Here is a 26,292-nt window from a genome sequence, read left to right on the forward strand (position 1 = left end):
GGTGAAAATGAGTTCTCTGACTATAAAGAATTTATATGTTTTAATGAAAATATTATTAATATTTTTTCCTTGTCCAACTTCCTACTTTATTCAAATTTGAATGAATAGTAAAATTTCCAATTTCTCTCACATTGTCTAAAACATATAAATGCCACTGAGATGAGTAGTTATTAGAATTGGCTAATATCTAAAATACTCAAAGCCAAAAAAAAAAAAATACTGCTCTCAAAAAACAATAGGATTAATAATATAAATGGTAGAAAGATCATTTTGATCAAAATACTTTGAGCCTTTTCAGTATTAATGCCTACTAAAAATTGGCACTTGCCTTCCACTTCTATGAGAACTAGGTCACAAATCACTTCAGCCACTGACCTTCAACACATCCTAAAAGGAGTACAGGGCGGAGACTTAGAATGAGACACTGTGCCCTGGGAAAAATTGGCAGAATATGTCTTCAGATACTTAGATACTTCTAGAAGAAGATTTTTGTGAGCCTGATTCTTGCATCTTCTCATATCTAGCCCAATTCTTGCATCTCCTCATATCTAGAAAAGCACTAAAATCATTAACAGCAATATCTGCTCTTCATGATTAGCAACAAGCCTCTGCCAAAAGGTGTACTTGACTGCATATACCCCACTTCACAATCGCATCTAACACTGACCCTCTACTCTTTGGAGTAGTTTCTCAGAGCGATCTGAAATGCTGTCTCCTAGGCCACAGTCCTCATTTTGCCCCATATGAAACAACTCACAATTCTCACATTGTGCATTTTTTTTGTTGTTGACATTACTAACTCATTATATTTTATAAGGGGAGTTTTCAGTTTTAGGTGGGGGAATGACAGAAGTGTGATAGTTTGTTGCAATGCTTGATAATTTATAAGAACTTAAAATTTAACTTTCTAAACACCTTAAAAATGCAAATACAATACACTTCATTAATACTCTTTTAATAGGCATTAAACAAAGTACAGTATCTTAAAGTGAACTGCATTATGAATACAGCCTCAAGTGGACAGATTCACAAGGTTTAAGAGATGGGATGCCCTCGCATATAAATGGAGTGTAACAAAGGCTACAGTAATCAGATCCATGAAAGCATCCCATAACTAAAATAGCAGTCTTTGGATTTGGAATGGAAAATAAAAATAGCTGTGAGTTGATGATTTACTGTTTCATATGCTGCCGGGGTCCAGCCCCGGTGGATCCAGGGAATTCGAAGGGGAGACGGCATCTGCGATCAGGAAACAACAGCTTATTTAAATGTTAATTAAGGATATAAAGAGTGGTTAAATAAGGATAGCTCAGTGAGGAGATTCAATGGAGAAAAGAGGCTGAATAATTCAGCCAGAAGGTGAGAGAAAGAACGACATGGGGAGACCAAGTTTCGGTGAACAAGGCCCGCACTTTATTTTCCAAAGTAGTTTTTATACCTTAAGTTATGCATAGAGGATAATGGGGGAAGGGGTAGAGTCATGCAGTAAGCCAGGCTTTCTTCCTGCAAACTTATCATATGCAAAAGTTTAGGTGATTTGCATCATCTTCTGGCCCGGAGGCCTGTTAACATTTTAAGACCCTTTCCTCAGAAAACTTATTTTTCTTTAAAGGTGATTAGTCAGGCGCCACCCTCCAAAAGCATTAAAGTTGCATTCCTATAGGGCAAAGGTGTGGTGGGCTATAACAATAAAAAGAATTAACTCAAGGGTCCAAGGTTACAAACATTAAAGCTACTTCTTACACCAATTATATTAATCAATACACTGCCAGGGACACAGCAGGCAAGAGATATGGAGACTTAGCAGCAAACATTGGCCCAACAAGTGAAAATCCCTTCACCAATAAAATTTCTAACCTATCTTTTAACTGCTCAAAGGAATCTGTATTTAGACAGTTTAGAACATCTCATGCCTCTCACAGTTGGGAGGCTCTGAGCAATCACATGTGGCCAGAAAAACCTATTCAGGCAGGCTAGAGGACTTCCAAAGGAGTGTGTAGGTTGAAACACTATCACATCCAGGAACTTTATTAACTGGAGCTGTAAGTTAATTCTCTTTTCATAGAGAGGTAGTGGGGGACAGCCCCCAGTAAAGTCAGAGGTGTAGGTGAGAGCACAAAGCAGAAAGTAGGCAGACTCTGGTTTTGGGGGTAGATGCTCGAGAATTTCCAGGGGGACTCCTGAGGCTCGATCCCGCCTTTGGGTATGCCGAGCCTCCTTCCTCATGACCTCTGCCACGAGTGGAGCTCCTCACCGCCGGCTCCCAGCAATATGCTTTATAATCAGCGTTATTAATTCTCCAGAATGTCTCACAAGAGTAGACAAACAAGGTTCATGATTTCCATCAATTCACTCTTCCATTTATTCCTTCCTTTTTTCCTTCCATCTTCCCTGTCCATTCATCCATCCTGTAAGCACTGAATATCTATCACCAAAGCACTGTTCTAGGAATGGGAGATTCAAAGATGAGCAAGACAGTCTATCAAGAAGTTCACGGCCAGACACAGATGAAGACTGATGTGCAGTTAAATACTTTGGCCAAGGCAGTTGAATCAGCAGATGGTAGAACTGGGATTTGAATCTAGGACTGAACTTTCATTACTTTCTCTGCATGTGAGTTACAAGTAAAAGACACTGTTAAATTATTTACCATAAGTAAAATAAGAGACATGAGAAGTTTAATATTCAATAGTCTAAAATATCTTTCCAAACGGATAATACCTGTTAACTTTGTTTATAATTTAAGAAAATATGCATGTAAACATAAACATTTATCCTGTCTTCTTTTCAACTGTAATTTTATTATACTCAGGCACAAATTATTTACTGTGTGCCTGGGATATATTCACACACACACAAAAAAAGAAAGCTAGTTTTATTTAACTTTCATGATCAATAAATATGAAATGGCCCACAGTCAAAACATATTTGAGGAAACAAGTCAATTTTCATTAGTTCTAAATTTATTCAGCAAACATTTACTGCATATTTAACTGCATTGATAGCACTATACTCGATGCTCTAGAACAGGAAAACACATATGTCAGGGAGACTATACTGAAAGGAGAGAGAGAAGAAAATCCTTAAGTGTCTATAATGCAAGGAAAAAAATGCATGACTAGGAGGAGTTGAGTGACAGAAGAGATGACTTCTGGCCAGAAGTTTGGAGGACAAGCTTCAAGGACAACAGAGAGCACAGAGCTGGGCCTTGAAGAATGAATAGCCTTGAACATGCAGAATTGGAGGTGGGTCGGCAGACAGTGGTCATTCCAGACACAGGCAACCAAATGGACCAAGAGGGTTGGTCGCTAGCTTGGGATCTCCTCCAGAGCAGGTTTATATGGTTTTCCATGTTCACTTTGCATCTCAGGGCTCTGACATTGTACATGACAGGAATCAGGCACATAATACATGCTGATTAAAAGTTAAAAACAAAGGAAACTAAATTCAGGGTATGACAGGGTGACTGCCCAATGGTGTAATTTGGCAAGACTGTAGGATAAGATCAAGGAGGGAACGGATATAGCTGGCAAGGGAAGCCGCTGAGGCAGTGGGATACAGGGGTGACAGGATTAGGGATGTGGACATGGAGGACCACATGCCTGATGGCTGTGGGCAAGAGAGAGCGTGAAAGGGAAAATGAAAGACAAACAAGCCAGTGTTGAAGATAAAGGCTTGAATCTTATTGTCAAATGTTGGAAATGAAGAAAAAGAAAAGGGGTAGTCAGAGAGGATGGGGCACTGACAGGAACAGAGTGCAGTGTGGTCAAGGCTCATGCCAGGAGCCACAAGAGTTGCACTGGAACATAGACTGAAAAAAGGCCAGGAATGGAATTTTACCAATGTAGCCTCTATGCTTACCAGTTTTGTCAAAGATTCTAGGTATTTCAGAACACATGAACATAAAGCAACTCTAAATTTTATGTACAGAAAAATAGGTACAATTTTGAATTATTTTTAACATTTTATATCTATAAGAAAATGTTCCTATAATCTCTCTCTTTCCCCATTCTTCCTGTAACCCAAGTTGAACTAAATTGAACCACACATTTAAGTTAGTGTGATAATCCCTTGATCCAAGAAACTCTCCAGGAATGCCAATCTCAAATCATTTGCCACTCTCCACTGGTTAAGGACAAATGCATTAAGTGAGATAAGTCAGTCAGTTACATAAGCTCAATGAAGATGTGTTTATCTAGGTAGCTGTCTTAGACATAAAAATTAAATGGACCTATTTTAAAATAATTTGATTCATTTTCTTTTTTTTAATTTTTACTTTATATGGGAGTATATTTACTTTTTTTTGTTACATTGGAATATAGTTGATTAACAATGTTGTGGTAGTTTCAGGTTTACAGCAAAGTGAATCAATATACATATTTCCATTCTTTTTCAAAAATTTTTCCCAATCAAGTCATCATAGAACATTGAACAGAGTTTCCTATGCTATACAGGAGGTCCTTGTTGGCCATCTATTTTAAATAGAGCAGTATGTGCATGTCAGTCCCAAACTCTCAATCGATCCCTCCCTGCACAATTCCCCTGGGTAACCATAAATTTGGTCTCTGGTCTCAATGTTAGTGAGTTTGTTTCTGTTTTGTAAATAAGTTCATTTGTATCACTTTTTTTTTTTTTTTTTAATTCTGCATGTAAGCGATATCATATGATATTTGTGTTTCTCTGTCTGAATTACTTCATTTAATATGATCATCTCCTGGTCCATCCATGTTGCTGCAAATGGCATCATTTCATTCTTTTTTATATCTAAGTAATATTCCATTGTGGGCTTCTCTGGTAGCTCAGACGGTAAAGAATCTAGCTGCAATTCGGGAGACCAGGGTTTGATCTCTGGGTTGGGAAAAATCCCCTGAAGGAGGGCATGGAAATCCACTGCTGTATTCTTGCCTGGAAAATCCCCATGGATAGAGGAGACTGGCAGGCTACAGTCCATGAGGTCACAAAGAGTCGGATACAATTGAGCAACTAAGTACAGCACAGCACAGTATTCCATTGTATATATGTATCACATCTTCTTTATCCATTCATATGTCAATTGACATTTGGGTTGCTTCCATGTCTTGAGTACTGTAAACAGTGTTTCAGGGATCACTGGGGTGCAGGTATCCATGTTTTTCTCTGGGTATATGCCCAGGAGTGGAATTGTTGGATCACACAGGGGCTGTTTTTAGCTTCTTATGGAACCTTCATAGTTTTTCTTCATTTTTTTGTTTGTTGCTGTGCTGGGTCTTAGCTGTGGCATGAGGGATCTTCACTGTGATGCACGAGCTCAGTAGTCATGGCGTGTAGGCTTAGACGTCCGAGCATGTGGGACTTTAGTTCCCCAACTAGGGATTGAACCCAAGTCCTCTACATTGGAAGAAAGATTCTTTACCACTGGGCCACCAGGAAAATCCATCCAGTTTTTCAATAGTGTCTGCACAAATTTACATTCTACCCACAACGTAGGAGGGCTCCCTTTTCTCTACACCCTCTCTAGCATTTATTTGTATATTTTTTGATGATCATCATTCTGACTGGTACAAGATTTCACTGTAGTTTTGATTTTCATGTCTCAACCTGGCAGTGTCCACCAGACTGGAAAAGGTCAGTTTTCATTCCAATTTCAAAGAAGGGCAATGCCAAAGAATGTTCAAACTACCACACAATTGCACTCATTTAACATTCCAGCAAAATCATGCCCAAAATCCTCCAAGCTAGGCTTCAACAGAACATGAACCAAGAAATTTCAGATGTATAAGCTGGATTTAGAAAAGGCAGAGGAACCAGAGATCAAATTGCTAATATCCAGTAGATCATAGAAAAAGCAAGAGAATTCCAGAAAAACACCTACTTCTGCTTCAATGACTACACTAAAGCTTTTGACTGTGTGGATCACAACAATCTGTGGAAAATTCTTAAAGATATGAGAATACCTTACCTGCCTCCTGAGAAACCTGTATGCAGGTCAAGAAGCAACAGTTAGAACTGGACATGGAACAACAAACTGGTTCCAAATTGGGAAAGAAGTACCTCAAGGTTATACATTGTCACCCTGCTTATTTAGCCAATAGGCAGAGTACATCATGTGAAATGCTGGGCTGGATGAAGCTCAAGCTAGAATCAAGATTGTTGGGAGAAATATCAATAATCTCAGATATGCAGATGATACCACCCTAATTGCAGAAAGCAAAGAGGAACCAAAGAACCTCCTGATGAAAGTAAAAGAAGAAAATGAAAAAACTGGCTTAAAACTCAACATTCAAAAAACTAAGATCATGGCACATGGTCCCATCACTTCATAGCAAATAGATGGGGAAACAATGGAAAAAGTGACAGATTTTATATTCTGGGGCTCCAAAATTACTGCAGATGATGACTGCAGCCATGAAATTAAAAGACGCTTGCTCCTTGGAAGAAAAGTTATGACAAATCTAGACAGTGTGTTCAAAAGCAGAGACATCAATTTGCCGACAAAGGTCTGTATAGTCAAATCTATGGTTTTTCCAGTAGTCATATACAGATGTGAGAATTGGACCATAAAGAAGACTGAGTGTGCAAAAATTGATGCTTTCAAACCGTAGTGCTGGAAAAGACTCTTGAGAGTCCCTTGGACAGCAAGGAGATGCAATCAGTCAATCCTAAAGGAAATCAACCCTGAATATTCATTGGAAGGACTGATGCTGAAGCTGAAACTCCAATGCTTGGCCACCTGATGCAAAAAGCTGACTCATTAGAAAAGACTCTGATGCTGGAAAAGATTGAGGGCAACAGGAGAAGGGGACGACAGAGGATGAGATGGTTGGATGGCATCACCAACTCGATGTACATGAGTTTGAGCAAACTGTAGGAGACAGTGAAGCACAGGGAAGCCTGGCGTGCTACAGTCCATGGGCTGGCAGTCAGACGCAACTGAATGACTGCACAACAATAAAAGCATTTGGCAATATATGACTCTAGGGACAACACTGTTGATTATGCCCTTCACCAATATCTATCACTTACACAGTCACTCCCCTAGGCTGGCTCCCTGCCCTCTAGAGCATTAGGCTTTACAGCTCATTAACTTAACTTATGTCCTCAAAGTTTTTGGAACAGATAATCACTTGCATTCTGGAAAGGAAACTCAGAGATATTGCGGGTTCAGTTTCAGAACACCACAATGAAGTGAATATCACAATAAAGAGTCACATAAATTTTATGGTTTCCCAGAGCATAGAGAAATTAAGTTTATACCACACTGTAGCCTATCAAGTGTGTAATAGCATTGTGACTGAAAGAAAAAACAATGTGCAGATCTTAATTTAAAAATAGTTTACTGCTAAACAATGCTAAACATCATCTGAGCCTTCAGTAAGTTATAGTAGTAACATTAAAGTTCACTGGTCACAGATCACCATAAAATAGTAATGATAGTGAAAAACTGAAATATTGTGAGAATTAGCAAAATGTGACACAGAGACTTGGGGTGAGCAAATGTTGTTTTTAAAAAATAGCACCAATAGACTTACTTGATGTAGGGTTGTGACAAACATCCAATGTGTAAAAAAAAAAAAAAAAATTTGGTATCTGTGAAGTGCAGTAAAACAAGATATGCCTATATTTCTTTTTACTTTTTTTTAAACTGAAGTATAGCTGATTTATAATGTTTCAAGTATACAGCAAAGTGATTCAGTTGTACATATATAAATATATAGAGAGACAGATTATATATTTTTTCAGATTTTTATCTATTACAGGTTATTACAAGATATTGAAAATAGTTACTTGTGCTATACAGTAGGTCCTGTTGTTTATATGTAGTAGTGTGTATCTTTGGAGAAGGAAATGGCAACCCACTCCAGTGTTCTTGCCTGGAGAATCCCAGGAATGGGGGAGCCTGGTGGGCTACCATCTATGGGATCACACAGAGTCTAACATGACTGAAGTGACTTAGCAGTAGCAGTAGCAGCAGTGTGTATCTATTAATCCCAAATTCCTAATTTATCTATCCCCCATATTCCTGTATTTCTAAATCAATCAAGAAAAACAGGTGCCTCGAAAGTCAAAGTTTTGAGAAAGAACAATACTTATGGTGTTTTTGCTGATTGAAAGTTGACTGGTAATCCAAAGCTCTAGAAAATAATACAAGGTTTATACCTGGGGTGGGTGTAGAACAGAGGATGATTCTCCAGCCCTGAAGCTAGAGGATGCATGTCTCTTGTTTCTATTCCTACCAGAGAGTCATCAGCTGCAACCAGGTCAGACCAATATGTAAACAAGTGGCCAGATTTACATCTCCTACTGGGATCTCCTTGTGACATCACTGATGACTTGACCAGACAGCCTTAAACTGAAGGTCTCCCAAAACAGGAGTAGGAAGGTCAGCTCCATAGTGAAGGGCAAAGTCACCATGGAAAACAAGGTCATCATCACAGGCTCCAAAGAGAACCCTTGTACTTCCCTTCTCTTCCCTCAGATCCCACGTTCAGTCCATCACTTGGCTCCTCTTCAGTGTCTATCCCAAATCCAGCCATCTCACCATTTCCACTGCAGGGACATTAGTCTAAGCCACCAACAGTTGAGAAAGGACACCCTGTAAGAGACTGCATTTGGAGACCTGAAAGACCATCAGTGTGGTTTTAGCTGTAAAGGAAGGCGGGGGATCAGAGAGGGACAAAACTAGAAAGGTGGGGAAGGGCTGGGCTGTAAACTGTTTTGTAAAACTAGGTTAAGGACTTGTTGAACATATTGACAAAGAAGGAAAAATCTGAGGTTACATCACTGACTTAATGGACATGAGTTTGAGTAAACTCCAGGAGTTGGTGATGGACAGGGAGGCCTGGCATGCTACAGTCCATGAGATCGAAAAGAGTCGGACGTGACTGAGTGAACTGAACTGAACTGACTGGTAAGTAAAACATTAAACAAATGGACATATTTTGATAATGGCAACAAAGATGATTGATTAAGGAGGTACTTGTGAACTAGACGTTTACAACTATGGATCAAGTACTGATAGATAAAGACTTAGAACTAAGCAACTGACAGGTCTGCCAAATGCTGTCCTTTTTACTGTTTCCTTAACCAATCATACATTCCAAAGTGAAAGTATCAGTTGTTCAGATGTGTCCAACTCCTTGTGACCCCAAGAACTGTAGCCCATCAGGCTCTTCTGTCCATGGGATTTTCCAGGCAAGAACACTGGAGTGGGTTGCCATTCCCTCCTTTAGGGAATCTTCCTGACCCAGGGATCAAACCCAGGTCTCCTGCTTTGCAGGCAGATTCTTTACCATCTGAGCTACCACAGAGGCTACATTCCAAAGTGACAGCATGTATAAGAATTAGGTAGTAACAGGAAGCTGCTTCCATGAATGCTGTAATACCAAAACCCAAAAATACATCTCCAGGGTACATTTAGAAACAAAGAATTTATTCACACCAGAGATCAAGTCATCTTTCTATTGCTGCCTCTAAAGCTTGAAAAAGGGTTTCAAAAGGGAAATTTCACAGCATCAATCATTCCTTGTGTAAGAAATATGTCTTTGGGGGGCAGTCTGCAAAATACAGTGCTGAGACGTGAGAATAACAAAGTGACAGGTAAAGAGTAGAAATAAAAGGTTACTTTTCCAACTAGCACTCAAGAACAAAAACAAAGCACTAAGGATGCTTGATGCTAAACAAAGTTGTTGGCATTTCAAAGTCATTGTCCTAAAATCTTGGAATGTCATCAGGTCCCTCATACAACTCTGCAGGAGAGGCCTGCTTCTAACTGAGATGTTTCAGTTCAGGTGACCAGACACACTGCTTTGAGCCTAGAGCATCCCTTTGGTTGCAGATGCCCCATTTTTGTCATTTTCTTCTCCAGAACTCACTCCTAAGTATGGCCAGCTCACAGGAGTGAGGCCACAGGCACAGCCTCGAGGCTGACAGTCTGGTATCTACTCAGTGTCCCCACTGGTGATCCCACCTGACAATGCATGGGGAGTAGGCAGGAGGTGATATTCCAGGAACTGCTCAAGAAGTCAAAAGAGACAACTCCATTATCCCTGGACATAAGGAAGTTTGAGTATTACTGACCATTTATTACTGATTATTACCTGTTTAGTATATACTGACTGACCTATTTAGTATAGACCATTGAAATAAAAGTTGACTCTGCTGCCTTTTAAGCACTGTGCAGGCTCTCCTTATCTATTTACTTCATCTCTAATCAGCAACACTGGATACTGCAGGATCTTGTGACAGTAATTAGCATCTGTAAAATGAGTAATATTAGCTTGTTTCCACAGGCTGGGAATTCGCTTGAAAACAACTTGAATTCCTTAGGGCTTATTTGCAGCCAAAGTTTTCTCTTTGAGGAATGGTTTTCCTTGTCATTTTATAAATCCACATCCTAAGATTTATGGAAATTCAGCAACAGAGGGAAAATAAAAAGAAAGAGAAGTCGAAAAAAGAGAGAAAAGGGGAAAGGAGGGAGGAAGGAGGAAAACAAAGCTAAGGAAGGAAATACTAATTTCTGAGAAAGAAAGGACAAATCAAAGTTACAGGAAAGATACTAGACAGATATCCAAACACCAAAGCTTAGAGCCTGCTCTGTGTGCTGAGTCCAGATCTACTATTTAAGAGACTTGCTAGTTGTTTATCTACAGTCTCTCAGCCCTGACTTAACTTTCTTTCTATACTTTTGTAATGAAGAGGCTGGCTCTTTGCAAATCACATTTCAGAAACACTTTGCCCTGACAGCTTATTTGGTAAAGAATCCACCTGCAATGCAGGAGACCTCGGTTCAATTCCTGGGTCGGGAAGATCCCCTGGAGAAGGGATAGGCTACCCATTCCAGGATTCTTGGGCTTCCCTTGTGGCTCAGCTGGAAAGAATCGGCCTGCAATGCAGAAGACTTGGCTCGATCCTGGGTTGGGAAAATCCCCTGGAAAAGGGAAAAGCTACCCCCTCCAGTATTCTGACCTAGAGAAGTCTATATATAGACTGTACAGTCCATGGGGTCACAAAGAGTCAGACATGATCCAGTGACTTTCACTTCCACTCTTGGCCAGCTGGCTCTTTGTTAGATCCTACCAGTAGCCACCAGGTTACCTGGTGGCTCAGAAGATAAAGCATCTGTCTACAATGCAGGAGACCCGGGTTCCAGCCCTGGGTTGGGAAGATTCCCTGGAGAAGGAAATGGCAATCCACTCCAGGACTATTGCCTGGAGAATCCCATGGACAGAGGAGCCTGGTAGGCTACAGTCCATGGGGTCGTAAAGAGTCAGACACGACTCAGTAGGGAGCACTAGAGGGACTCACAGAGCAAACAGACTGTGTCTAGTTTCTGCTAATCCTGCAGCATCACCTCAGCAGTGGGACCTGACTCCAGATTCCAGGGTCCATTAGCATGTGGAGAACCAGCCCCATCCTGCTCCCTCACAAATATCACCAGCACCTGGACAGTGACTGCTCCATGGAGGTCTGAGCACAGACTCATTAGGGTCTCTCCTCTTGAGTTCTTGGGTCTGGAGATTTGTCCTAGGACACAGTAGCTGCCTGCTAAAATTATTAACTCAATGTTTCTAACATTTCTAGCCCTCCAATTGCTATGTGACATATTTCCTTTATTAAGTGCTTTCTGTGAAAATACTTTGTTTTTCTCACCAGGCCCTTTCTTCTCATGGAATTCCCTCTGACAGCAACAGCTAAGAAATTCTTCAACTTTAGCCAATGGCCTCCTGGTAATCTAAATAAAAGGCTATTTTTTTTTTTTTTTCTTTTAATCTGCCATGCCTTGTGGCTTGTGGGATCTTAGTTCTCCAACCAGGGATCCTTGGTCCTTCGCAGTGAGAGCATGAAGTCCTGATCACTGGACAGCCAGGGAATTCCCAAAGGTCTCAGTTTTTGATTATGGTAATCTAAAAATAATGAAACAACTGTGGCATAGTAAAAATGACCATGTTCTACTACTCTGAAATATGGAGACTTATCTTGGATTTGGAATATTTTCATGGTTGGCCATCTTTAAGAAAAATGACAGTGTAAATAAACTTTTAATATGAAAATATGCAATTATTGGTTGATTATTTAATAGTACATTCTGAAGGTATAATTAAGTACCCAAGTTATTGTCAGGAATGGAGAAAAATTAAGAGAAAGTTAACTTATTAGAGGTTTCTATAATGTTTTACAAGGAAGGATATATTGTAAAATTGAACAAAAATGGAAATAACTGAAATTCCACAGGTAAGGCTCTTACCATTATCTTGTCACTGTCAATAATGGTGCTCAATCTGTGTGTGATGGTTACCACAGTGCACTGGGAAAATTTTTCATGGATTGCTTTTTTTATTAACTCATCAGTTCTGGAATCAAAGAAGTTCAGTTTAGTTAGTAAAGACAGGAAAACCAGACTTAAGACTTAAAAATATTATATATAATAATGATGTTTTTTTTTTTTTTTTAAATCCATGCTTTATGACTTAATCTTGTTTCTGAAAAACTAAGTATAAAAAGTCTACTTACAAATTTACCATTTTTCATAAAGCAATGGGAAATATTCTTCCCTTGAAAGCTCGAAATTATCAGAAGCTACATTTAGGAATTTTGCTCTCATAGGAAGTCTCATAACAATATTAATACCATATAACATGCTTTAGTTTCTTTGTTTTCTAGAATTAATCTTATCAAGATATTTCTTTGGGACAAAGAGAACACTTGAAAACATTTTTAAGCATCATCAAGCATTTTCCATTTACCACATTTAAAATTCAGATTCCAGGTTTCATGGACCTCAACCCCTTACCTTGGATCCACATTCGATGTGGCTTTGTCAATAATCAATATCTGATTTGTCTTGAGAATAACTCTGGCAAGACACACCAGTTGTCTCTGTCCAACACTTAAATTTGATCCTGTTTCTGCTAAGGCAGTATCCATTTTACCAGGAAGACCTTCGATTGTTTCTTTAAGTTGTACCTGTGGATACAGAAAAAAGAACATTTTCCTACACAAATTTCTGTTGAAGGAGATAAGCCTAATATGCTAGAGTTTTGACATCCTCAGGACTTCTTGTGTATCTTACATGTACAGCCACCTGATGGGGAGAGCTCCTTCCAAGGAGCGTTCACTGAGAAAGATGGTGGAGTCAACTCAGGACAGAAAGATCTCAGTGTCCCCTATCCCCGCCATAGGACATCCACCAGAAACCCCACCAGGGATAATTAAGGAAGTCTCTCAAGAAATGAAGCTATTTCTCCCAATCTGATCTAAACAGAAAAGTTAAAAGGATCTTTAGTTTTCCCAAAGTATATTTTCTCTAGATCTTAGTACACTAAGGGAAATTTTTTTTAAACAAAATTATTTTAGGAAGTATGGTTGTGTAAAGATATAATCTTATCAGTACTTTGCCATTTTGGAAGACCTAAAAGTTTAAAAAAAATACAAAATCAAACAATGGCAAACTGTACCTCATATATTATTAAACCTGGGGCCTACTTTGGCTTTGGTTCCTTCCAAAATTTAACCCCATATCTGTTTTTCCAGTCAACTGGATTTTCTTCAGTGTCATAAATGTTTTGCAGTGAGAAAACTCAGGAAAAACAGGACACAACATAACATCTTATTTCCCCTAGACCATGGCTATGGGTGGTGTTTATATTAATCTACTCTGAAAAAATTGCAATCATTCTGTATAATAGGCTCCAGTTTCAGAGAAACAGACATAGAGAACAGACCTATGGACATGGGGGGAGGAGAAGAAGGAGAAGGGGAGATGTATGGAGAGAGTAACATGGAAATTTTCAATACCATATGTAAAATAGATAACCAACGGGAATTTGCTGTCTAACTCAGGGAACTCAAACGGGGCTCTGTATCAAGCTGAAGGGTGGGTTGCAGGGGGAGATGGAAGAGAGGTTCGGGAGGGAGGGGACATGAGTGTACCTATGGCTGATTCTTGTTGATGTATGACAGAAAACCACAAAATTCTGTAAAGCAATTATCCTTTAATAAAAAAATTTTAAAAATTGTAATCATAAGATTAAATAAAACAAACTTTTAACTGCCAGAGATAATCTGAAAGTCACTGGTTGGTAGGAGTCATTTCAATGAATATTTGTTTTGGAGAAATATTATGGAATAAGAACCAAACCCATACTATGCTTGAGGTTAAATAACAAAAAGTAAATATACTTCAGATTAAGACCAACAGATTGATGAGTGATGGCCAGTGAGCAGGGACCCAGAATTACAGCGTCAAATAACAAAACACCAGGGGTGAAAGGGCAACATTTTCATGGTATCCTAAATGCTGGAGTATTTCTATGAACATGATCCTGAATTATGCTCCTGATGGAGTTCAAGCTCAGAAAGAGGGAATTCTGATTTAGGATTAAGTATGGTATTGATATTTACAGAATCTAAAGGGTAAGATTTGGATTGTGATGCAAGTGCTTGTGGTGAAAATTATAAAATGGAAGATGTCAGCTTAGTCACCCCCTTTCCTCCATTACAAGGAAGAGGACTTAGTGTTCTATCTATGAAACAAATTCATACATCTGAACCCAGTGATGGGACTAATCCAAGGTGTGACAGTGGCAAAGCTTTTATCACTTTTCCTTCTGAGCTGACATTAGTAATCTTTGTACACCAAATTGGTCTTTCATAAGACTGATGTCTTAACTTTAAAGAAATAATGTCACGCTTGCTCTCACTTTGGATGATATCTCATCACTAAGCTGTTTTTTTGTTTGTTTGTTTTTTGTTTTTTTACTTTCCTTCAGGTTTTCCACTTCGGCCTACAAGGACTGAGGCTTTTGTGAGGTGAAAATGTTTTCCAGTAAACACTGCTTTCTGAGACTGTGAGAATGAGACTAACATGAAGATGAAATAATAAAGGTATGTAGTTGCTAACATCGTCAGAGTATAAAATGAATCAGTATGTGTAGAGTTTGTAGTGGTTGATACAAAGAAATCAACAGATATTGTCCATTATTAACAATGCTGTCAGCTGGCCTCTCTTCATGTTCTGCTTTATTTTCTTCTTCACATGTATCAGCACTGAGATTTTATTACACATGCATTGACTGGTTTTCCATCTTCTCCACAAGAGTTTAAGCTAAATGGTAGAGGCTTTATCAATTTTGATGACTGTGATGATCCTAGAATCTGCAACTATGCCTGTCTAATGGTCTCTCAATAAATATTTGTTGGATGTATGAATGAAGCTATAAGTGCATTTTCTCTTGTGACATCTGCTCCTATAAATTAGGAAATAAATCCATACAGATAATTTATATACAGTACTATTTTCTTACTAAATGGAAGTATAAAAATATATATTCTTCTAACAATTAACTGGCTTCAAGATACAATAACATCATAATGTAACTGTGGAAGGCATTTAAAAAGGTATAATTTAAGGAAAACAGAGAGAATAATACTATTGAAAACTATAAAATCTCAGTATAAAATGCTTGAGATTATTTTTGAGCTTGGGAAAGTAATAAGCTACAGCAAAACTGAAAGTAATAATCTGAATTTATAAGACAAACACTTCTATTATCATGATTTCAGAGTAACCTACTACATATACTGTATCTACTAGCCAGGTGCCAATGCCCCTCACAGGAGATTGTGAGATGTCAGATGGTCTCCATATTTTGTAGAACCTTCCTACTTTTCACAAAGAAAGGCTGGTGTGGGCTGGAAGAGACACTGAAATGCAATCAATAGATGGAGAAGAGCTTTTACTAGAGCAGGACCAGCAGTAAAGGAAGTAAGCAGGGAGCCCGTTCACCTAAATACAAGGTCCTGGGAAATGGACATGTGTCAGGGAATGTTTAACAGGATTCCTATGTGCTGTTTCTCACAAGTCCTTTGTTTCTTTTTAAATGGAACAGCACGCTGCTCCCAGGAACTGGGGTCATTGTGTGAGATAGGCTTAAATCTCCTTTAGTAAACATTCTCTTTACGACAAAACTGCTTTGTCTCCATCCCCTTTCTTGAGATATGGATTGTCTCCTGACCTTGTGACCATCATCATCCCTTGTTCCCTTGGTAACGGTTACTGTACGTTTGGTTTTCAGATCTTTATCATTGACAAAAGAAACTTCTTGTACTACAGACTATATATACTCACAGAAAAATCATTAAAGCACCTTTGCTCCATCAGAGCTTCGGTCTTTTCTTTTCTCTTCTCTTCTTTCTCTCTCTCCCTCCCTCCCCCCCTCCCTCTCTCTCTCCCTCCCTCCCCCTCTTCCCTCTCCCCTCAGCTGATTCCTTGGAGCACAGAGACTCGTCTTGCTCAATCTCCTGCCCAGGCTTCTAAGACTCTCTCGAGAAGGCACCCTGTGCCTTCACCCCCCGAGAGAGGGCACCCAGTGCCTTCGTGAGAGATGCAAGTCCTGTGTCAAAGGGACTTTATTGGTTTTCTAAGTAAACCAGGGAGTATCAGCCTCTTTCTCTCTTGTGACCAACCTAGATAGCATGTTCAAAAGCAGAGACATTACTTTGCCAACAAAGGTCTGTCTAGTCAAGGCTATGGTTTTTCCTGTGGTCATGCATGGATGTGAGAGTTGGACTGTGAAGAAGGCTGAACGCCGAAGAATTGATGCTTTGGAACTGTGGTGTTGGAGAAGACTCTGGAGAGTCCCTTGGACTGCAAGGAAATCCAAACAGTCCATTCTGAAGGAGATCAGCCCTGGGATTTCTTTGGAAGGAATAATGCTAAAGCTGAAACTCCAGTACTTTGGCCACCTTATGCGAAGATTTGACTCATTGGAAAAGACTCTGATGCTGGGAGGGATTGGGGGCAGGAGGAGAAGGGGACAACAGAGGATGAGATGGCTGGAGGGCATCACTGACTCGATGGACGTGAGTCTGAGTGAACTCCGGGAGTTGATGATGGACAGGGAGGCCTGGCGTGCTGCGATTCATGGGGTTGCAAAGAGTCGGACATGATTGAATGACTGATCTGATCTGATCTGATAGTATAAGCTATGGTCTTCCCAGTCATCACGCATGGATGTGAGAACTTGATTGTAAAGAAGATAGAGCACCAAAGAATCAATGCCTTTGAACTGTGGTACTAGAAAAGACTCCTTGGACAGCAAGGAGATCAAACCAGTCAGTCTTAAGGGAAATCAACCCTGAATACTCATTGGAAGGACTGATGCTGAAGATGAAGCTCCAGTATTTTGGTCACCTGATGTGAACAGCTGACTCATTGGAAAAGTCCCTGATGCTGGGGAAAATTGAGAGCAGAAGAGGCATCAGAGGATGAAATGGCTGAATGGCATCACTGATGCAATGGACATGAACTTGGGCAAACTTTGGAAGATGATGAGGGACAGGGAGGCCTAGCATGCTGCAGTCCATGAAGTCACAAAGAGTCAAATGTGACTATGGAACTAAACACAACACAACACAAAGACAAGGTAATGTGTCTAGTTGCTTTGGATTCTAGGGGAAAAGCTACAGTGGAAATATGAGGCATTATATTCTTGGTTTTCATCATCAATACACAAGTCATCAATGTTTTGCTAGGAGGTAATCAAAGTCAGTAACATGGATAAGCTCCCCTTTAATTGCCTGCAGTGCTATAAATGTACACACACATATACTGATGCTAACAAACTAATAACATTTAATAAATTACCTCTTCTAAGGCATTCCACAGTTCCTTATCTGTATGTTCATTAAAAGGATCCAGATTTTTCCTCATTGTTCCCGTGAATAAAACAGGTTCCTAAATAACCCAAAATAGTAAATGTTATTAGTCAACTTTATCCATTTTATTTCAGTACATACAGAATTAAAGTGAACAAAATAAAAATTCACTGTAATCTTTAATAATAAGGTTGTAAATGCCTGTTTACAAAAACAGTATCTCTAAAATAATTTTCAGTTGTATAAACTGTGCTGCAAAATATCCTCTGGACCACTGAATACTAAAAAAAGAAAGGGCTGAGCTGTGTCACCTTAAGAAAAATCTGAAGAACAGAAAGGAAGATTTGACTTTTTTCAATGCCTCACTGGTAATACCTGCTTAATAAAAAAATAAATGGGGATATAATTATTTGAGGAATAATTATTTATTATTATTTAAAATAATAAATTTTTACACCAATAGCACTAGATAAATTGTCAATTCTTGTGTGATACTAGGAAATACCAAGAGCATGATTAGTTGAGGTTTGAAAGGGTTAATAGGTAGGCAGGCAGGGAAACCAGGGTCTTCAAAGATGGAGAGATGGCAAAAAGGACCATTCCTTTGCATAGCAGGTTTCTCAAATCCAGTGTTGCTATGGGGACTATCTGAAACTAACTTTTTCAACCCTCAAGCTGCTAACTGCTCAGCAAAACAGTATATTTTGCTCAAAGGAATATCCTATCTTAGGCAATGTTAATGAAACAATGTATCTTTCTTAGAAACCAGTTTTTCAACTATAAAACACTGCTGAAAGAAATCAAAGAGGAAACTAATAGATGGAGAAATACACCATGTTCATGGATTGGAAGAATCAATATACTGAAAATGAGTATACTACCCAAAGCAATCTATAGATTCAATGCAATGACAAAGGAGGCAAGAATATGCACTGGAGAAAAGACAATCTCTTTAACAAGTGGTGCTGGGAAAACTGCTCAACCACTTGTAAAAGAATGAAACTAGAACACTTTCTAACACCATACACAAAAATAAACTCAAAATGGATTAAAGATCTAAACGTAAGACTAGGAACTATTAAACTCCTTGAGGAGAACTTAGGCAAAACACTCTCCGACGTAAATCACAGCAGGATCCTCTATGACACACCTCCCAGAATATTGGAAATAAAAGCAAAAATAAACAAATGGGACCTAATTAAAATTAAAAACATCTGCACAACAAAGGAAACTCTAAGCAAGGTGAAAAGACAGCCTTCAGAATGCGAGAAAATAATAGCAAATGAAGAAACAGACAAAGAACTAATCTCAAAAATATGCAAGCAACTCCTGCACCTCAATTCCAGAAAAATAAATGACCCAATCAAAAAATGGACCAAAGAACTAAACAGACATTTCTCCAAAGAAGACATACAGATGGCTAACAAACACATGAAAAGATGCTCAACATCACTCATTATCAGAGAAATGCAAATCAAAACCACAATGAGGTACCATTTCACGCCAGTCAGAATGGCTGTGACCCAAAAGTCTGCAAGCAATAAATGCTGGAGAGGGTGTGGAGAAAAGGGAACCCTCTTACACTGTTGGTGGGAATGCAAACTAGTACAGCCACTATGGAGAACAGTGTGGAGATTCCTTAAAAAACTGGAAATAGAACTGCCTTATGACCCAGCAATCCCACTACTGGGCTTACACACCAACAAAACCAGAATTGAAAGAGACATGTGTACCCCAATGTTCATCGCAGCACTGTTTATAATAGCCAGGGCATGGAACCAACCCAGATGTCCATCAGCAGATGAATGGATAAGAAAGCAGTGGTACATATACACAATGGAGTATTACTCAGCCATTAAAAAGAATACATTTGAATCAGTTCTAATGAGGTGGATGAAACTGGAGCCTATTATACAGAGTGAAGTAAGCCAGAAAGAAAAACACCAATACAGACTACTAATGCATATATATGGAATTTAGAAAAATTGTAACAATAACCCTGTATGTGAGACAGCTAAAGAGACACAGATGTATAGAACAGTCTTTTGGACTCTGTGGGAGAGGGACAGGGTGGGATGATTTGGGAGGATGGCATTGAAACATGTATAATATCATATATGAAACGAATCGCCAGTCCAGGTTCGATGCATGACACAGGATGCTTAGGGCTGGTGCACTGGGATGACCCAGAGGGATGGTACGGGAAGGGAGGTGGGAGGGGGCTTCAGAATGGGGAACACGTGTATACCCATGGTGGATTCATGTTGATGTGTGGCAAAAACAATACAATATTGTAAACTAATTAGACTCCAATTAAAATAAATTTATATTAAAAAATAAAATAATAGAAACCAGCTTTTCTTTGAAAACTGATGTCAGTTGCTTTTTGGATACAATTTATCTCACCCAGAGACACCTTGGTGGGAGACAGCTCCCCCTCCTGCAGATGCTATCTCAGAATATATGTTATGGGAGAGGAGCCTGGTACAGTTCTCTCAGTCAGCCATGAGGTGTTTCTTTTATCTATGATTAGCAGCTCACATATTGCCAAATTCAGACTTAAATTGAAGAAAGTAGGGAAAACCACTAGACCATTCAGGTGTGACCTAAATCAAATCCCTTATGATTATACAGTGGAAGTGAGAAATACATTTAAGGGACTAGATCTGATAGAGTGCCTGATGAACTATGGACGGAGGTTCATGACATTGTACAGGAGACAGGGATCAAGATCATTCCCATGGAAAAGAAATGCAAAAAATCAAAATGGCTGTCTGGGGAGGCCCTACAGACAGCTGTGAAAGGCAGAGAAGCAAAAAGCAAAGGAGAAAAGGAAAGATATAAGCATCTGAATGCAGAGTCCCAAAGATAGCAAAGAGAGATAAGAAAGCCTTCCTCAGAGATCAATGCAAATAAATAGAGGAAAACAATAGAATGGGAAAGACTAGAGATCTCTTCAAGAAAATTAGAGATACCAAGGGAACATTTCATGCAAAGATGGGCTTGATAAAGGACAGAAATGGTATGGACCTAATAGAAGTAGAAGATATTAAGAAGAGGAGGCAAGAATACACAGAAGAACTGTACAAAAAAGATCTTCATGACCCAGATAATCACGATGGTGTGATCACTGACCTAGAGCCAGACATCCTGGAATGTGAAGTCAAGTGGGGCTTAGAAAGCATCACGACGAACAAAGCTAGTTGAGGTGATGGAATTCCAGTTGAGCTATTTCAAATCCTGAAAGATGATGCTGTGAAAGTGCTGCACTCAATATGCCAGCAAATTTGGAAAACTCAGCAGTGGCCAGAGGCCTGGAAAAGCTCAGGTTTCATTCCAATCCCAAAGAAAGGCAATGCCAAAGAATGCTCAAACTACCGCACAATTGCACTCATCTCACACATTAGTAAAGTAATGCATAAAATTCTCCAAGCCAGGCTTCAGCAATACATGAACCGTGAACTTCCAGATGTTCAAGCTGGTTTTAGAAAAGGCAGAGGAACCAGAGGTCAAATTGCCAACATCCACTGGATCATGGAAAAAGCAAAAGAGTTCCAGAAGAACATCTATTTCTGCTTTATTGACTATGCCAAAGCCTTTGACTGTGTGGATCACAATAAACTGTGGAAAATTCTGAAAGAGATGGGAATACCAGACCACCTGACCTGCCTCTTGAGAAACCTATATGCAGGTCAGGAAGCAACAGTTAGAACTGGACATGGAACAACAGACTGGTTCCAAATAGGAACAGGAGTATATCAGGGGTGTACATTGTCACCCTGCTTATTTAACTTATATGCAGAGTACATCATGAGAAATGCTGGGCTAGAGGAAGCACAAGCTGGAATCAAGATTGCTGGGAGAAATATCAATAACCTCAGATATGCAGATGATACCACCCTTATGGCAGAAAGTGAAGAGGAACTCAAAAGCCTCTTGATGAATGTGAAAGAGGAGAAGAAAAACGTTGGCTTAAAGCTCAACATTCAGAAAATGAAGATCATGGCATCTGCTCCCATCACTTAATGGGAAATATATGGGGAAACAGTGGAAACAGTGTCAGACTTTATTTTGTGGGGCTCCAAAATCACTGCAGATGGTGACTGCAGCAATGAAATTAAAAGACGCTTACTCCTTGGAAGGAAAGTTTTGACCAACCTAGATAGCATGTTCAAAAGCAGAGACATTACTTTGCCAACAAAGGTCTGTCTAGTCAAGGCTATGGTTTTTCCAGTTGTCATGTATGGATGTGAGAGTTGGACTGTGAAGAAAGCTGAGCACTGAAGAATTCCTGCTTTTGAACTGTGGTGTTGGAGAAGACTCTTGAGAGTCCCTTGGATTGCAAAGAGATCCAACCAGTCCATCCTAAAGGAGATCAGTCCTGGGTGTTCCTTGGAAGGAATGATGCTAAAGCTGAAACTCCAGTACTTTGGCCACCTCATGCAAAGAGTTGACTCATTGGAAAAAACTCTGATGATTGGAGGGATTGGGGGCAGGAGGAGAAGGGAATGACAGAGGATGAGATGGCTGGATGGCATCACTGACACGATGAACGTGAGTTTGAGTGAACTCCGGGAGTTGGTGATGGACAGGGAGGCCTGGTGTTCTGCAATTCACGGGGTCGCAAAGCGTCAGACAGGACTGAGCAACTGAACTGAACTGAACTCATCTGAACAATATATAATGCCTTGCTAAAGACTAGCAAGTGGGTACTCTCCTAAGCCCTTCCAGTGCCTTTTGCTGGAAGCTTTCTGTATCCCTTTTACGTTAAAAAAAAATACTGCTACACAAAAGCTCTGAGTGGTCAAAAGTGGTTGTCTTTGGTCCTGGATTGAAATTCTCTCATCTGGAGACCAAGAATACTGGCAACGTTCACAGCTCACAGCCATAACCTTTCAGGTTTGTGCCTCAAAGCAGAACTATTAAATAGTTTCACATTGGCACTGAAGAATAAAGATCAGGCTATTTTCTCTGCTGGTAAAACTGTCTTCCCAGGATCTGGAATCTTTCCACATGTGTAAATGAAACGTCTCCACACATGCAAGGAGAATGTCAATTACTGGGGCCTAATGGCAACCCACTCCAGTACTCTTGCCTGAAAAATCCCATGGACAGAGGAGCCTGGTAGGCTGCAGTCCATGGAGTCGTGAAGAGTCAGACATGACTGATCGACTTCACTTTCACTTTTCGCTTTCATGCATTGGAGAAGGAAATGACAACCCATTCCAGTACTCTTGCCTGGAGAATCCCAGGGACAGTGGGCTGCTGTCTATGGTGTCACACAGTGTCAGACACAACTGAAGCGACTTAGCAGCAGCAAGGCTCCTCTTAGGGCTGAAGAATTGATGCTTTTGAACTATAGTGTTAGAGGAGACTCTTGAGAGTCCCTTATACTGCAAGATCAAACCAGTCCATCCTAAAGGAAATCAGTCCTGAATATTCATTGGAAGGACCGATGCTGAAGCTGAAACTCCAATACTTTTGCCACCTGATGCAAAGAACTGACTCCTTGGAAAAGATCCTGATTCTGGGAAGGATTGAAGGCAAGGGGAGAATGAGATGACAGAGGATGAGATGGTTGGATGACATCACCAACTCGATGGACATGAGTTTCAGCAAGCTCTGGGAGTTGGTGAACAGGGAAGCCTGGTGTGCTGCAGTCCATGGGGTCACAAAGAGTCAGACACAACTGAGCGACTGAACTGAAGTGAAGGCTCTTCTGTCCATGTAGAGATCACCTTTGAGTCTGCATCAGCTGGTCCCCACTTCTCTCACCTGTGCGTCAGATGACCTGCCTCACAGAACCTCATTACTGACTGCAAGGTCAGGATGACTTGAAACCTACTGTGACCTGTGTCATAATAAAATTATTTTAATTTAAATAGTTCTTCCTATTCCTCTACTTTGGGAGGAGCCATAAGTAAATTACTCTGGAAATAAAATATCTTTCTGGGTTTCAGGAGAGAATCTTATATATAAGCTCATGTAAGCCATTTAAGTTTTCTTCTGGAAGGCTCTAATAAGCCAGGCCACAGAATATACACAGCAGAAAAAAGTGAAATTGGCTCCTTTCAGTGAAGAGTGCAGAACATGGGGATACACTAACGTGGGAACAAGAGGAAATCTGAGTCTTCCACAAGTACCCAGAACTGCTCAGAATCGCCAGCCTCAAATTGCACTGTTTCTCCTCAATTCATAAAAGCCTCAGAAGAAACATGAAGAAGACAGACATTTCTTTTCCCTAGCCATGAAGAAGAATGACACTCAGCCTCTTCTACCTTTCCTCCCTGTTATCTTTGTTTCAAGTTTGGTGAGAGAGAAATGGATGCAGAAAACACACTGTGTGCCACCAAAAAAAGATGCATCCCTAAGCAAAATCTAAAATTAGTGTACGCCCATGGTGGATTCATGTTGATGTGTGGCAGAACCAACACAATATTGTAAAGTAATTAGCCTTCGATGCTTGGGGCTAGTGCACTGGGACGACCCAGAGGGATGGTATGGGGAGGGAGGAGGGAGGAGGGTTCAGGATGGGGAGCACATGTATACCTGTGATGGATTCATTTTGATATTTGGCAAAACTAATACAATTATGTAAAGTTTAAAATAAAATTAAAAAAAAAAAGACATTTAACTTTAACCTTCATTTGCAGAAGGTTGATTAAGTGGCTGATACACCTCCACCCAAAAAGCAATGAAAATCAGTGGCCATGTGACATGTCAAAATTAATGACTTGAACTGATAAATCCTGAGACCAAATTTAAGGTTTCTTTAAAACTTGAATTTAGGGTCAAAGAATAAACAACCATCTAAGCATGGTAAGAGTTCCTGATCAGAGGAATACCATTCTGCCTCAGATTTAAACAACAACAACAACAAGTTATTACTCTTTCTAATTTTCAACTCTAAGATTCTACCAAGCCAGATGATTTCTCTTCTTTTAGCTACTTAACATGAGGTTTACACAAATGACATGGCCAAGCAAGGGGAGGCTGGTGCCCAATATTCATCCCTCTCCTCTGACTCTCCTCTGCTTTCCCTCATGAATCTAAACTATGGACAAGATTCTGCTCTGGGCTCAAGATGAGAGACTTTTTGAGAACTAGTGTTTGAGGAGATAAAGGGACTGAAAGAGGCCACCTAAAGGAACCAGCTTTGAGCCCAACCAGGAGAAGAGAGACCAGACCTTTCTGCTTATAACTACAAGAATGTTTCTTTGCCCGTCATAGCTTATGTGACCTGAACATATTTTCCTTCAGGCTCCTTTCAAAGGGCAAATTCACATCCCACAAGAGGTCTAGGGTTTGATAAAGTGCCATCTGGTTTTCAAAGTATACTCTACAGAGGTGTTACCTATGCTAATTTATGAAAAAAAATTAAATTGCTTTGTTTTTAAAAGGTGGATGGTTGCTCAGTGGTAAAGAATCCACCTGCCAGTGCAGGAGAGCATTTGATCCCTGGGTTGGGAAGATCCCCTGGAGAAGGAAATGGCAGTATTCTTGCTTGGGAAATCTCATGGACAGAGGAGTCTACCCTGCTACAGCCCATGGGGTCACAAAGAGCTGGACATGACTGAGTGACTGAACAACAACAACAACACATTAACACATTTGGTGGTTTCAGAGAACAGGCATAAAGACCCCAAAGTTCAATCAGGGGGACTTCCCTGGTGGTCCAGTGGTTAAGACTTCACCTTCCAATGCAGGGGTTGCTGGTTTGATCTCTGGTGAGGGAGTTAAGATTCCATCTGCCTTGTGGCCAAAACCAGGAACATGAAGCAGAAACAATATAGCAACAAATTTAATAAAGACTTAAAAAAAATTAAATCAGGGTCTATTTTGTAATCAGGGTCTCTCTCTATTGTCACCTCCCTCACCTTATCTTTCTGGAGAAGGGAAAGTCTATCCACTCCAGTATTCTGGCCTGGAGAATTCCATGGACTGCATAGTCTATGGGGTCACAAAGAGTCAGACACGACTGAATGACTTGCATTTCACTTCACTTCACCTTCTCTTTAGGAAACTACTTGAAGCAGACGAAGCTCATCAAAGACTAGGAGACTAAAATTGGATTCTTTGCAGCAGAAGAAGTCCCTCACTTCTGAGCCCCTGACCAACATCTGCAGCTGCTTCATGCTGAGCTTTAAACAGAGCCCCTAGACACTCTGTAGGCCCTAAAAAGATTCTGCTAATTATCACCAAACCACTGCTGATTGGCACACACTTTGGAAAAAAAAAATCGTTTCAGCATTTTCCCATTGCAATATGTGCTCTCACTTAAGTCTACACTGTCAGTCTAAAAGGATCTATTTGGCAATTATGCGGGCTTACTTAGCATTATTAGATGGAAGAACATAATTTAGAAAATAAGAATATTTCTCTTTGTTATGACATGCCAAATGTATATTTCCCAAAAATCAGCAAAACTTTAATGAAACATGTTGAATGAAAATAATGGCTTATAAAAATAGTAACTGATTGAAGCTCTATTTTGCTTGAAATCAGCAGGCCATTTGTGAACAATATTTATTTGAATATGTGAATGTGTTTTATTCGTGGTTTTCACTTTGGTTTCTACTCATTCTTCTTTCATCACTCACCAGATAAAAGCTAATAAAACTGCTCACTGCTGCTGCTGCTGCTAAGTCACTTCAGTCA

At 39.8% G+C, this 26,292-nt stretch overlaps 1 protein-coding gene across 1 annotated transcript in view; it reads right to left on the minus strand.

Moving 5' to 3' along the window:
• The window catches only part of LOC147361934 (ATP-binding cassette sub-family C member 4-like), a 219,558-nt gene that overhangs the window by 17,349 nt on the left and 175,917 nt on the right, over window positions 1-26,292 (minus strand). The window contains 3 exon segments of the mRNA XM_086330254.1: window positions 12,224-12,329; window positions 12,770-12,942; window positions 17,624-17,713. Coding sequence (XP_086186380.1) covers window positions 12,224-12,329; window positions 12,770-12,942; window positions 17,624-17,713 — 369 coding nt within the window.

Source organism: Bos grunniens, chromosome 12 (genome assembly GCF_055505025.1).
Source record: "Bos grunniens cultivar Pamir isolate PY7600 chromosome 12, Bosgru_T2T1.0, whole genome shotgun sequence".
NCBI lineage: Eukaryota > Metazoa > Chordata > Mammalia > Artiodactyla > Bovidae > Bos > Bos grunniens.